Raw genomic sequence first — 13623 nt, 5'->3', positions numbered from 1 at the left:
TCACTGATGTTTGATTGTGCTCAGCTGGGCTGATAGAAGATGTACTCAGAAATATCTGGAAGGCGCCAGGCTGGAGATGGCTGCCTTAGGGCTTGGCAGAAGTCATAGCAAGTGAAAGGAACGCAGAGGCAAGAGCTAAGTTTTATACTGATGAGAAACAAGGCAACTCACCAGAATCAACTTTGCAGGCAATTTCCCCCTCCCTCATGATGGGAGTGGGAAAGAAAGGAATATCAGAATGACACAAATGACAAACCTGGAAGGAACAGATGAACCAAGGTCAGAGTAGACAGTTGTTCTACTTTCATCGTCAGGGCAAGGGCTGCTGGGAGTAAAGTCCACATCATCTCCTTCTCCATAATCTTCAAATTGCTCTTCATTACTGATCAAGGAGGCAGTGGAATAGGTGGAAAGGTCAGATGCTGCAGAAGGGTTGAGGGGACTTGACCTTCGTGGGGGTGAGAAAGGGAATATCAGAACATAAACCCTTCTCCCCTGCCCCTCCTGCTTTTTCTAACATCTTGCCTGATGGAGAGATCTGGCGATCTCAGAAGCTTGCACATTTGTAGTAATCTTTTGTTTGGCCTAATGAAGGTATTATACTAATGTGGCTTTTGGAAGTTTGCTTAGGGTCAACGTGGCTACCTTTGCCTTTTAAAGGGTGGAAAGCAACATCTGAAATGGGCATGTAGTCAGCGCTTTTAACTCACTTATCTCCAGGCAGGAAGAGGCCACCCAGCACACCGTCCTTGTCCTCACTCCTGCATACATCCGATGCTTCCAAGCTGTGGGCACTTTCGATGGCACTGTCCATATCAGACTCATGGTGGACTTCCTGCTGGGCCAGGGTCATGTTGTCTTCATCAGGAAAGAGGTCGGGTTCACTGTACGCACTTTCACTGTCCAAATAGCCACTGTCTTGGATTTCAGGACCCTAGCAAAGGAAGAGAGACAGTAGGGTCAGCAGGCATTTAGGATTGGAATAGTGGAGGTGACGGAGTCCAAGGACTGCCCTTTTTAATGCCATGAACTTCAAGTCAAGTTGACATTCTGTGGTTTTGGCACATTGAATTGGCTTGGATCCTGCTATATGGAAACCACAACTTGGCAAGCCCTAGTTTAGCACATTTTGGGGGTGTGATGGGTCAGGTTTCAGGATGTGACTAATCGCAGTTTGGACACAACTTTTGTTTTCACCAGACCTGCACAGTGCACTAAAATGCACTGAATTAAGAATCCTCTATCCCATCCCACTGATTCTGAATGCCACAAAGTAAATGTCATTCCTCTCTCATCTTGAAAAACTTTTATCTTGGCTATTGCCAGGGAAAGTACAGCAAAGGTGAAGCTGAACGCAGGCAGCAGTGTTGCGAATTCAGGTAAATTGTCCCAAAGCCAAGCAAATTAATTGATGTTGTAAGACGTGAACTGCTAGAGAGCAGGGCTCTACCATCTGGCAATCAGCTGTGGTTTTAGGATCAGGAGATGGGGTGGGAAGAGAACTTAGGGCTGCAGTCTCATGCCCAGTTTCCTGGGAGGAAGCCCCCTTGAACTCAGAGGAACCTATTTCTGAGTAGACAGATGTAGGATCCTGCAGTTAATTCCCCTTCTTCCTGATATTGGGAGGTAAGCCCAGAGGGCTGCCCTGCCACAAGGTGGAACCAGCACGCCCTGAGCTGGAGCTTTGGACAGCCAGTGGAATCAAGTCAAGTAATACTTAACAGGCATCAGAACCTGCAGTTTTAGGTTTGCCATGCTTTGGAAAGTACAAAGACCACTTCTGACCTAGTATTTTTCCCTTGCAAGCTCAATCTGATAAGATGAATGCCTATGTCTTGAGTTTCAAAATGTTCTGTAACAACAGCTACCAGAAACACAAGTTCTTATCTGTTCCTTTTTTCCGCCCCCTGGGGGATTGTCAAGAAAGCCAATAGTGGGAGTACGGCATGAGAAACACCAAAGCAAGCAAAACAAAGAGTGGAGAGAACTAATTTTAATTCAGGCATTACTTATTTAAAATGTCTCCCACATTAAAGCGTTCCATGTACTTATGGGCAATGCTCCTATCCCATTCAACTGTGTAGTATAGAAACTGGCACTACAGAACTTCTGAATTCAGACTGTGAGTTAAACAACCCCAAGTTTGTTCTTAGGTTAACTTTGGATTGACCCTTGAACCAACTAATGTGCCTGGGTTCACATGCTAGGCAAATACTATCCAGCTGAGTGAATGTTACTTATACGAAACGGAAGTGGCTCATTCACAGCACACAACCCAACAATTAATTAACACAAGATCTGTTCCCATGATGTAGACACTGGTCCAATGACTCTGAAAGACTGGTTACATAGGCTAAATGTGTGAATTCCTTGCTGCTGCCAGAACAATGGGTCAGTGAGCCATTGCTGGGACATCAGAGCACAGGAGACCATTTCACATTGTTGTACATTGTCCTGAGGCTAAGCCAAGGACCGGTTCTAAATGTTTTAAATAAATAAATAAGTAAAACAAGGGGTGCAACCTTTGCAAAACATGGAAATGCTTGCAAGATCATAAGCTTCCTACACATTTGAGACCAATGCTCAAGTCATTACAAGAATTTAGTTTCTACTCAGTCTAGGTGAGATGAAAAAAGACAAGGCTAGCAAAAGGTCAGGTGATAAAATTGAGATATAAGATTGAAATATAAAAACAAATCTATTTTCTCAGCCTTAAAATATTGCAGAATAAAGGCTGCTGTATTTTAATGAACACTCAGGAATATGTTCTGAATGAGCCCTCCCCAACAGCTGTACTAATTGGAGATGATGGAAGTTGTAGTCCAACTTCCAGAACTGGGAACTGGGGTGGAGGGGAGGGAGGGAGGGAGGGAGGGAGAGGGAGGGAGAGAGAGAGAGAGAGAGAGAGAGAGAGAACATACTAGCTCGCCTTGGGCAATCTGCTTCCCCGTCTCAGCATCCCATCTGCAACAGGGAGAGAACAACCTAAGGCTTCCCCTGGGTTGTTGCAAGAGTCACTGAAATAGCACATACTAAGCATGCCACAAAATGTTATGCAAACTTATTTCCAGGCATGTGCAAACCTCAAAAGCCAGCAAGATTTTCAAGGAGCCTGATTAAAGGGGGAGCAGGAGGCCTAAGCATGGCAAGGAAGAAAGGAACTTGGTTTTTTCCCCGCTTGCTGCCTCTCTTTTGGCCATTATGTAGCGCAGTGATTCAGCCTGCCCTAGCATGGTGCCTCATCTTTCCCAGCCGGCGTAGCCCGCAGCTGGCAGGGGTGCCGTAGGTATGCAGGGCACCTGGCGGGGCTGGGCAAGATGCTCCGTTGTTGGCCGCCAAAGAGCCAGCAGGCCGGGGAGGACGGCAGCAGGGAAGGGCAGTGAGAGAAGCAGCAACACCAATCCGATCACTGGTACTTGGAGCCCCTGAGCTGAGAGACTTATACAGATCACGTGCGGAGGAGTTTGGAAGGTACCCTGAAGGGAGCGGACAAAGCCAGGAGCAGACCAAAAACAGCAGAAGCTGCTCCTACATATATCTATTAGGCCATCAACCATTATATATAAATTTTAATGTTTATAGATAAAGAAAGAAAGAAAAGGAGAAAGTTACCAAGAGAGCTTGGATGACAATTACATATAATATTAGATGTGGGACATTTCACAAAAAAATAATAAATTATTACATCTACCAATTTACAACTACAATTTTGACTTGGTACTATTTAGTTAAAATAGTTAAAATAATAATTTAATTAAATTAAATTAAGGTTAAATAATTAAATGAAATAATTATTACATAAAAATTGCTCTGACAAGGGTATCAAGTAAATAATTAATCTTATAATGTATCCACAAAGCTGGCAACAGTTAATTTATTTTTCTCAGATAAAACAATATCATAATTAAAAAGAAACTAAATTGCAAGAGCAATTATACTAATTTAATCATTGTATACTTAATACGTAACATCTACAGGTTCTGTTTTTCCTCTGAAGTGATGAAAAAAGTAGGCATAAAGTAGCCTTTCCATTTATTGTAATTTTTTTAATGTATATAGTTAGTCAGTAAATGTATCAGCAAAGCATTCTTACTTAAGTTCTATTTTTTATCTCAATTGTCAAGTGAAATATGATATTAAATTCTTTGGCTGGTCTTCTATTTATAAAGCTGGTTAATTTTGCCATTACTTCATATTCAAGCTAGCTTGTTTTTTCCAATCTTCACTAATTGGGCAGTCTTCTGCTTTCCATTTGTTGCAATTGTAACTCTAGCTATGTTATCATATATTTATATAATTCTTCCACATTTCTTGGAAGAGTTTCTGGCAGAATACTCAGTAGCATATTCTTAACTTTCAAAGGAAAGTTAACTTTCAAAATTTTCTCTACTTCAGCATGTATTTCTTTCTAACTTTTTGACCTTATTTTTGACCTTATCCTTATTTTTGACCTTATCCATCACTTATGGTAAAAAGTCTCATAATCAACTATTATATTAAGGCCTCTAAAGAGAAAGAAAAGAGAGAAACAGAGGGACAGGAGCACAGAGGAGAGGCAAGTTGAGGTGAAAAGAGGAGACCATGAACAGAATGTGAGAGGGAGGAAGGGTGAGAGGGAGGGTGAGAGGGAGGGGAGGGGAAGGAAGGAAGGAACACACACACACGCACACACGCACACAGAGAGAGAGAGAGAGAGACAGACAGAGAATTTGCTGAAGAAAGTGCCTTCACTGGTCTTTAGCACAGAAACAAAGCTGCTGTTGAAACTTCTGCATTTTCACTATTGCATAAAAAAGAAAATGGGGTTAGAGTAGATGGGCAGAAACAATAAAGAAAAAAGGCTTCATAACCCCTGGAGAACTTTGGTAAAGAGAAGTGAAAGTAAATATGCTCTGTAATGCATAAAAGCAGAAATTGTTCTAAAATTCCAGTCATCCATCCCTTCAGGACTACCCAGCAGATCTTCACCCAGGTGAAGCTGTTCTTGGAGCCCAGGAATCCCAGGTGAACCCCTGCTTAACCCAAACTCCCCTCTAGTAGATGTGACATGGATGGGATCCTGTTGCATTAGGGAAGTCTATGCCAGATAAGGAGTCAGTACTGTGGTCCTACCCTTATCTGCTCCTTAGGCTGCTCATTTGGTCCCATTTAACTTCAGAGGTGCAAAGAGATCAAACCAGTCAAAAGAAATCAACCCTGACTGCTCTTTAGAAGGCCAGATATTGAAGATGAAACTCAAATACTTTGTCCACCTAATGAGAAGGAAGGACTCCCTGGAGAAGTCCCTGATGCTGGGAAAGATTGATGGCAAAAGGAGAAGGGGACAGCAGAGGATGAAGTGGCTGGATGGGGTCACTGGGGCATGTTGTCCATGGGGTTGTGATGGGTTGGGCACAACTTTGTGACTAAACAAAAAACAAAACAAAAAAAAAAAAACCTTCAGAGAAGCGTGGCTTGCCCTGCCATCTGAACCTGGGCAAAATGTCTTGCTGGAAGGAGGAAAAAACTTCGCATGCCCACGGTTTGTTCTTGGATAAATGAATGGAAAGAAAGGCATGTGCAGGCACAGTGACCAAATGTGAAAACTGCTTCCTGAATGCAGCCCCATATAGGAATAGGGGAACATTTGGGAAGCCGATTATCTCCCACCCGCACCTTGTCACCAATAACCAGAGTCCTATGGGGCTATCAGCATGGAATATAAGTTAAACAAACAAACAAACAGTCTGGCTAACTGCAGGCCCATTTTTGTCCAACTTTATACTAAAAAAGTAAATTACATTCATTTCCTATAGCTGATGTCCATACATAACACTACAGAGGTAATAAATAATACTTGAAGTCATAAACCTCCAAGAAGGAATAATAAACAGCAGGCAAGTGCAGGTGCTGGAGCAGAAGGGAAAAAATAAATACATGGTATCACTTTAAAGCGTCCTTGTCCAGACATACCCTGAAAGTAATCTCTCTCGCTCTGCTCTTCAAACTGGAGACTAGTGTGCAGAAGGTAAAAAGGAGGGCACATGAAAAGCAGCTTTGTACTCCTCTCACTAAGCTGAAACTGAGACTGACTTGTGTTCTCTTGGTGTTGGCGAGGCAAAAGCCAAAACAGACCCAGAATCTGGAACTAGGCCAGGACTGCAGGAATGTTTGCATTTACACTACCTGTCATTTTAACTGGCAGCTAGCAGAAGTGCCAGACTGTTTAACATGCAAGGACCTATGCAAAACGCTGCTTTTTGACTGGGCAGCGCTCACTGGGAATTGAGTTTGAACACATTAGAAAAACCCACCATCACTAAATTGGAACTGTGAAAACAGCAGACTGCCTACAGTCAGGGTTAGCTGGAAGTCCTACAAGTTTGTGGCACAGCAGCAGCTGAGGCAACATTTATACTGAGCACAGAAGTGCAACACATACAGAGTGAAAGGTACAAAGTGATCTAATTTTGAGAGTGCAAAAGGATGTCCTTAGTGGCCAGCATCCATGATGGCATCCTTCCACAAATGGGCACCCTCCAGATGTTTTGTACTATCATTCCCAGCTGTTGGCCATGTCAGCTGAGTTGGACAGGAGTTGCAGGCCAAAACATCTAGAAACATAGAACGCAGAAACAGCGCGAGTCAGAAGGGATCTCCCGGGCCATCTAGTCTGACCCCCGGCTCCAGCCAGCTCCGCTCATGACATGCCTGCTATGTGCATATCTAGCCTATCCTTGAACACCCTCACCGATGGGGCTTCAACCACCTCCCGTGAAAGCCCATTCCATACCCTTGGGGTTCTAACTCTCAGGAAGTAACTAATCTAGAAGATTCTAGATTTGTGAAGGCTGCATGACAGTGTTGTCCTCACCGTGACATTTCTCAGCTGGTAATACAGTGGAAGACGATTTGCAAAAACATGGAGCTTTCAAGCAGCTGAGCAAAATGGCCAGGACACACAGCACTCACTCAGCTAGCTACTTCTTTAACTAACAGTGAAGAGATGGAGTAATTTTTTCAGGCATCAAATTTTATTTCAGTTCAGCCATTAGGGAAAATTATATACTCGACTGTTAACAGCTAGACAACAGTTGGACAAGAGAGGAAAGAGTTTTGGATCACCTCTGCTCCATTCCTATGCTAAAGTGCTGGTGTTTTCTGCTTCAGTACACAGAATTACTCCATGGAAGTCTTATTAGCCTAGCCTCATGAGAATCTGGGTCATGAAACAGAGGCAATCCCATTTTCAAAAGCACCCTCTTACTTTCCTGAGCTCTTGTCTTACAATTACTATTGAAGCATGACAAAATGAACTACTCAGCAAAGTCTCAAGATCAGTGCTGATCTTAAGAAGTATACCTGAAGCAGCTCTCAGAGAAACCAACTCATTCTACAGCCTAACACAGATAAAAAGAGATTCTTGTGAACTTGCAACACTGCTTTGAGGGACACCTATCCCACTTAGTGCTCATTATGAAAAACTCCTTCCCTGCCAGGACTGTAGGTTAGATTCATTTACCACACACTCTCTGTTCTCCAACTTGTTCTCCAAGTTGATATATTCAGAGATTTTAGCAAAACCTCCAACAGTAAATGTAATCTCTTACTCTATCCCTTATGTAGCCAAAATAGCCCCATCTAGATTAGAGAACTCAGAGGAACTTGCAAGGATTTTAAAATTAAATTTTAAAATATTTTTAACATTATAAAAGAACCCTAAAGTGTGTACCTGCCCCCTCCCCCTGAAAAAAGCCCAGTGAGGACTGAGCATATTTAGTGCAGTGGCCATGGAAACATGATAGACTGTTGGGCCCAACCTGATCAGCAATTTATTTGCCAGAGACCCAGGGAAGGGGCTGAAACCTGACCAACTCTAATACCGTATTTTCTGCAAATACAACATAACAGACCATTTAAGTACGATAAACTTCTAAGAAATAGAAGTTCACTACAATATTTTAATAGGATTGTTTTACTGTATGTAATTTTATTGATTGCTTTTATGTTTTAATTGTGAGCTGCCCCAAGATGCCTTGCATGGGGGACGGCATACAAAAGTTTTAAATAAATAAATAAATAAATAAATAATATTCCACTGACATTTCAACAAGTTTCACTGAAAACACATCAGGCACTTAACTGAGAATGCAACATACCAGTAAGTCAGCTAACAATATCTAATATAATATTAGCATCAGAATAGAATCACAGAGTCAGAAGGGACCTTGGAAATCAACACGGCCAGCGCCCTGCCCTGTGCAACTCAGGTGCGACAACACAGGATGCAGCAGCATCCGTGACCAGTGACCATCCTGCCTCTTGCTGAAATCTCTCCAGCAAAGGTCCACCTCCATTAAACCCTCATCAAGCAATTTGTTCCTCAGTTCTTGTGAAGATACCCAGCACTAAAGATAGCTAATCTACCCACAGTAATTTGCTACGTAAGGCAAAGCATACAATCACACACACCACCTGATACATAAGTTGATCAGAATGACAGCTGACTCTTCCTTCAACACCAGCCATCCTCCACCACCCCTGAGGAAAGGAAGGTCTTTGTGGGGGACATGCAACACTCTGTGTTGTTCCCAAAGCATATGCCCTGTTTTGGCTGGCCACATGCTCACACTGAGGATGCACTTCAAAGGTATTTTAAAGCATCCCCACATTTTCCAAACTGTTCCTGCAAATCCCAAGAGGGCAGTGATTTACCATAGTTTAAAAAAAGACTGTCAGAGCATATGCAGCAGGTAGCAGAGGTCACATACAGCATTTTTACACGAATGCAATCAGTTGCACACTTTATGAGTAAATTCCACTGAGACTGGCAGTACTGATTTTCAATTAGACCAGACCAATTCAAGCAAATTTCAACCTGCTGTGATATAGGAACAGAATGTGGCATCACCATGCAGAGCATCAAGTGTGGAAACGCACAATTGGTAAAAAAAAAAAAAAAATGGTACACCATCAAAGCTTTTGTGACAAGGTTTGGGTACAAATAATTATTGTGAGAATAGATAATCTCAGGGTGCAGGGGAGCAAACATCCAAATTAGGACTGCCAGTGATATTTATTTTACTACTAAACTTGGCAGGCCCATCTCCATATTCTCCTGTTAAGTAGTACAAATGGGGATGAACCCAGAGTAGTTTGATTAATGGGATAAAATTTGGATTCACAAACAGATTCACAAACTGGTTTGAGTGCTCAACTTTTAACTTCTTGTTTCCCAACAGAAAACAGACCAAATTATTTCTAAATGCTACCTGTGCTGAACAAAGACATTTTGGAATCAGCCTGTTGACTTTCACATTGTGCAGGACCATGTTCCCCTAATCTGGTACCCTGCAGCTGTGTTGTTGCTGGCTGGGGATGATATGGGTTGCAGTCCAACACATTTGGAAAGTACCAGGCCGGGGAAGGCTGTGTTGATTTTAATCTGATTCCTGGAGCTCCAATCGAGATTTAATGAAAGTAATGGAAGTTTAAAGAAAAACTACAGGTTAACAAACATTGTCCAAATAGAGCTTTGCATATCTCTGGAGCAATTTGTCAGGGTGTTATTAGTGAAGAAACACTATTCAACCACACACTGTAGGCGGCAGCCCTACCCAGAGCTTCTGAACTACAACTCCCAGTACTACTGACATCTGGCCATTCCAGCTAGGGCTAATGGGAACTGAAGTCCAAAACAGATGGGGGGCACTAATCTCATTGGTCATTGTGTCAGTGTGTGGGCTAAAAATACACACACCATTAAAGCCTGATCACAATGTTTGTAGAGTTCAGGCAGTCCATAGGTGCATTCCTCTGCCCTCTTCCCTTGGGCTCAACCCACAGATAGAGGCTACTGCTCCTTCTCTCTGATCTTGCTACTGTTTGCTCACTTAGAGAGGGCCGGGGAATTGGCAGTGGCAGCAGGGCCAAGAGGCTCCAGAGGTTGGCAGTGGACCTCTGTCTGGGACTTGGGCCTTGCCAAGAGCCCAACGACGCCAACCTCCGACACCATCTCTGCAGTCTCAAAATGTAAGGAGGAACAGCACCCAATCTTCCCTAGCTAAACTGCATCCCTGGCACATCTTCTGTGGACTGAAAACAGAAGAACCCACACTGGACATGTTTTAACACCTACGCCCAGCCTTTTTATTTTACTTTTCCAGTGAATCTGCAGAAGAAGTAACCTTAGTAACAGTCTTTAAAAGCATCCTAAGTGCACAAAGCAGCCGTCACCATGGCACAGAACAATTTCATCATGGTGGTATAAACACGATTCCCTCAAACTTCTTTGATTCTAAGCGGGTTGAACATTGCAGGTTGGCAATCTTATGTAGCAATATTCCCAGTAAGGGAGAGAGGAAATGGGGGCAGAATGAAGTTCTTTCCTAGATGAGGCATGGGGGCACTCTTCTGGGGGCAAAAGAGACGTGGCAAGAAACGTGGCAGGACTGACACAGGGGACAGAGCAGAGAGACACCACGGAGCATCAACTCGTCCTGTGTCTAAGACTTGGAAATATTCATATGTGTTGGCAGGGAAGAAAGCAGTTGCTTTTGCTGCATATTCGCAAGGCCTGCTGGCGGGACTTCAGAAGAGGAGTAGGTGGAGGTCTCAGAATGTGGGCCCATTCTAGCAGCTTCTGTGGCTTTATTTCTGATTAATACCTTTACTGTGCTTATTAAATGCCGCCTTCAGAGTTTTAATTGAAAAATTTAAAATAAAACAAATTAGCAGATATTCTATACTGTGATAGACAGTTATTTAAAAGTTGAGACATATTAGATGAACTGCTGTAACCCACCTAGGGAGATTTGTCAGTTTGGTGGTATAGAAATGAAATAATAAAATGACAAGATTACACCTCCTCACTCAATTTACAGGTCAGCTATGGCTTTTCTAGAAAATGCTGAATTTTGAAGGTCCATATTTATTTGACTTATATTTACTAAATTGATTATACTGCTATATAAATATCAAAAATGTTTTCCCTAATGGTCTAGCTGAACTGAAATATTTGATCAGGAACAATATCAGTAAAGTGCTTTTCGTGTAGTTTAATGTTATATTTAAACAAGCTGGAAGGTTTACTTGGAAATTAATTTTATTGACCTGCTTGTAAATAGACATGATAGTTCAAGAGTATACACTTCTGTGATATTATACATTTTAAGGAGAAAGAGAAAGACGCTGAAAAGCTGTTCAACATGCCAGCATTAGAACACCTGTGTGTGTGTGTGTGTGCGCGCGCGCACGCGCGCATATGCGTGTGTGCACATGCATGCATGCTTCCTAGGGAGAAAAGTTTTCAGAGAAAAGTGAAAATTCTAATCATTTTGAGTTCTCCAATTCAACGTGATGCAATGAACAGAGCAATCCTATGCACATTTAGACAGGGGAATGCCCAGAGTTGTTAGATCTTTTTCTTTATAAGCATACATAGAACTATACCCTGACTGATTTTATGTAAAATGCACTCCATCTTGGCCCCAGAATCAGTTAACATCTATATTAAGGCTTTATATCTAGATGAAGATTATATGGCATTATTAGGAGATTCGGGGCAAGGTGTCACCAGTAGGCTGAGGATACCCAGCTCCACTTCTCTTCACAGTTGAATTGGGAGAGGTTGTGTATTCTGGTCTAGTGCCTAGATGCAGTTAGGACTTGGGGAAAGAGCAATAAACTGAAGCTGAATCCCAGTAAGGCAGAGGCCCTGTGGACTGATAGTCTAGGAATTGGGCTATCTGCCTATTCTAGATGGGAATGTACTCCTGATGAGGTAGGTAGTTTTGGGGCACTCCCGGATCCATCTCTGTCACAGGAGGCCCAGGTGATGTCCATGGCCCAGAACACCAGTTACTTTGCTTGGTATACCAACTACACCTGTTCCTGGATGGGGATAGAGGCTTCTCTTCGATATACCGAACCAACATTTCAGATGCTCAGAGGAAGCCTTGCTGGTCATTCTGAAATGAACCAAATGTAGCCACATAATGCCTTGGCGGCAGGCTTCTCAGTGGTGGCCCCACTCAATAATTTTGGAAGGCAGAAACTGGCATATTTCAAAGACCACCTGAAAACTCTGGCTTGTAATTAAAGGAACTAATGTTGCACCCCCCCACAAACCTTTTAACTGTCATGTACAGCTCTGTATCCTTGTATCTGATACTGTTTTAATGCTGTAATACAAATATGATTTCAATGCTTGTATGTGAACTGCTTAGGAATGTTATTAAATTTAAGCAGTATACAATTATCACAAATACATAATCCACATGGGAAAATTCTTCAGAAAAAATATAGTAGTGGAAAGTCCCATTTTGGATAATTTTCTTGTTTCACATCGTGGCTGCATGCTGTCATTTTTCAAGGATGTGGGGAATACTAGTATCAATAGTGATATGCCAGAACATTCTAATGAACAGTCACCATGCAGAAGTATTTACATTATTCTTAAATGATTGTCAGAATTTATCTTGACAGGTATTCTAAACCCCTTTTCATACATTACATATTTAGTACCTAAAAACATTAGAAAGTCAATAGGGCAAACTTGTTTAAGAATCTGTATTTCAAACAGATACAATTGCCAGAAAGGCGGGATCAGTTTGCCTGCATGGGTTACATTAAAACAATTTCCTTTTCAGGGATAAACAAGGAAAACAGGGTCACTTTTTAGCTACATTCAAAGCATGGGTGCAGTTTGCTTCAAGGCGAACATCTCTCACATCCAAACAATGAGTTGTAAGGTGCAATGAAGGGGATGAGGGTTGGAATAAATATTTGCTTGTTTTAAAAAGTTACCCTATGGAATTTGTTCCAGTGGAATCTCTGATAAGATGTGTTAAAGCAGTGCAACATTCCTATTCATTGGAAAGCCTCAAGGCTGGAGGACAGGACAGAGAGTTACAACACATCCGCTTGTGGGGTGAATACACCAGATGAATAGCAAAGTCTTGTTCATTTACTAGAAGAGCTGCATGAGTTAAACTTACACTAAAAACAGCGCTGATGGGGTGGGGTAGGTGTAAGGAAAAGAAGGCTAAAGATCTAGAAAAGTTAATGATCTGTTCTGGAAAAAGACATGCCAGTCAAAATGACGACAATGGACAAAATACTATGCTTGCATTTTAAAATCCTGCCTAATTGTAACCTGCTGGTATTACATGAATCCCTGACTGCCTTGCCTTGTGGAGCAAACAGCAGCTCCAAGTAGCAACCTAGAATGTATGGGGATGGGAGGAAGAGAAAGGTTAGCCCCTCTCCTAGTGCACTTGTCCACACTGGGGCTCCAAGGACTGCTCTTTCTTGACTGGAAGTTCTGATTATGAATCTCCCACCATCATGACTAATTTGGTCATGACAAGTTAATTTTCCTCCAAGTTGTTCAGGATAGTTCAGATGTGTGGGAGGGGCTTAACTTCAAACCACAGTTTGGTGCTCTATGTAAAATGAACCATCTTGGAGGAGAGATAGCATATAGCACATGGCTGAGATACAGAAATCAATTGAGGATGCCTTTCACGTTGCAATATTGTCCAGTCTTACAACATGGCGTACTTCTGCAGGAGTACTAGTGCCAGTGATGCTTCAACCTTTTCATCTGGAGAACTTGTTTAGCTCCCTGCAACATGATAAACT

General features: G+C 42.3%; 1 protein-coding gene across 3 annotated transcripts in view; it reads right to left on the bottom strand.

Annotated features, from left to right (window-relative positions):
- The window catches only part of RAB11FIP4 (RAB11 family interacting protein 4), a 200137-nt gene that overhangs the window by 21513 nt on the left and 165001 nt on the right, over window positions 1–13623 (bottom strand). For 2 of the 3 annotated variants that reach the window (XM_044422076.1, XM_044422074.1), the window contains 2 exons: window positions 711–934; window positions 257–448 (listed from right to left, as the gene is read on the bottom strand). In XM_044422076.1, coding sequence (XP_044278011.1) covers window positions 257–448; window positions 711–934 — 416 coding nt within the window. The remainder of the gene's footprint in view (window positions 1–256; window positions 449–710; window positions 935–13623) is intronic. The other variant, XM_044422075.1, reaches the window with a different exon arrangement.

The sequence above is a fragment of the Varanus komodoensis genome, unplaced genomic scaffold (assembly GCF_004798865.1).
Source record: "Varanus komodoensis strain SLA01 unplaced genomic scaffold, ASM479886v1 scaffold12, whole genome shotgun sequence".
Lineage (NCBI taxonomy): Eukaryota > Metazoa > Chordata > Lepidosauria > Squamata > Varanidae > Varanus > Varanus komodoensis.
Note: the sequence above shows the minus strand (reverse complement) of the source record. Positions and strands in the feature narration are given on the sequence as shown.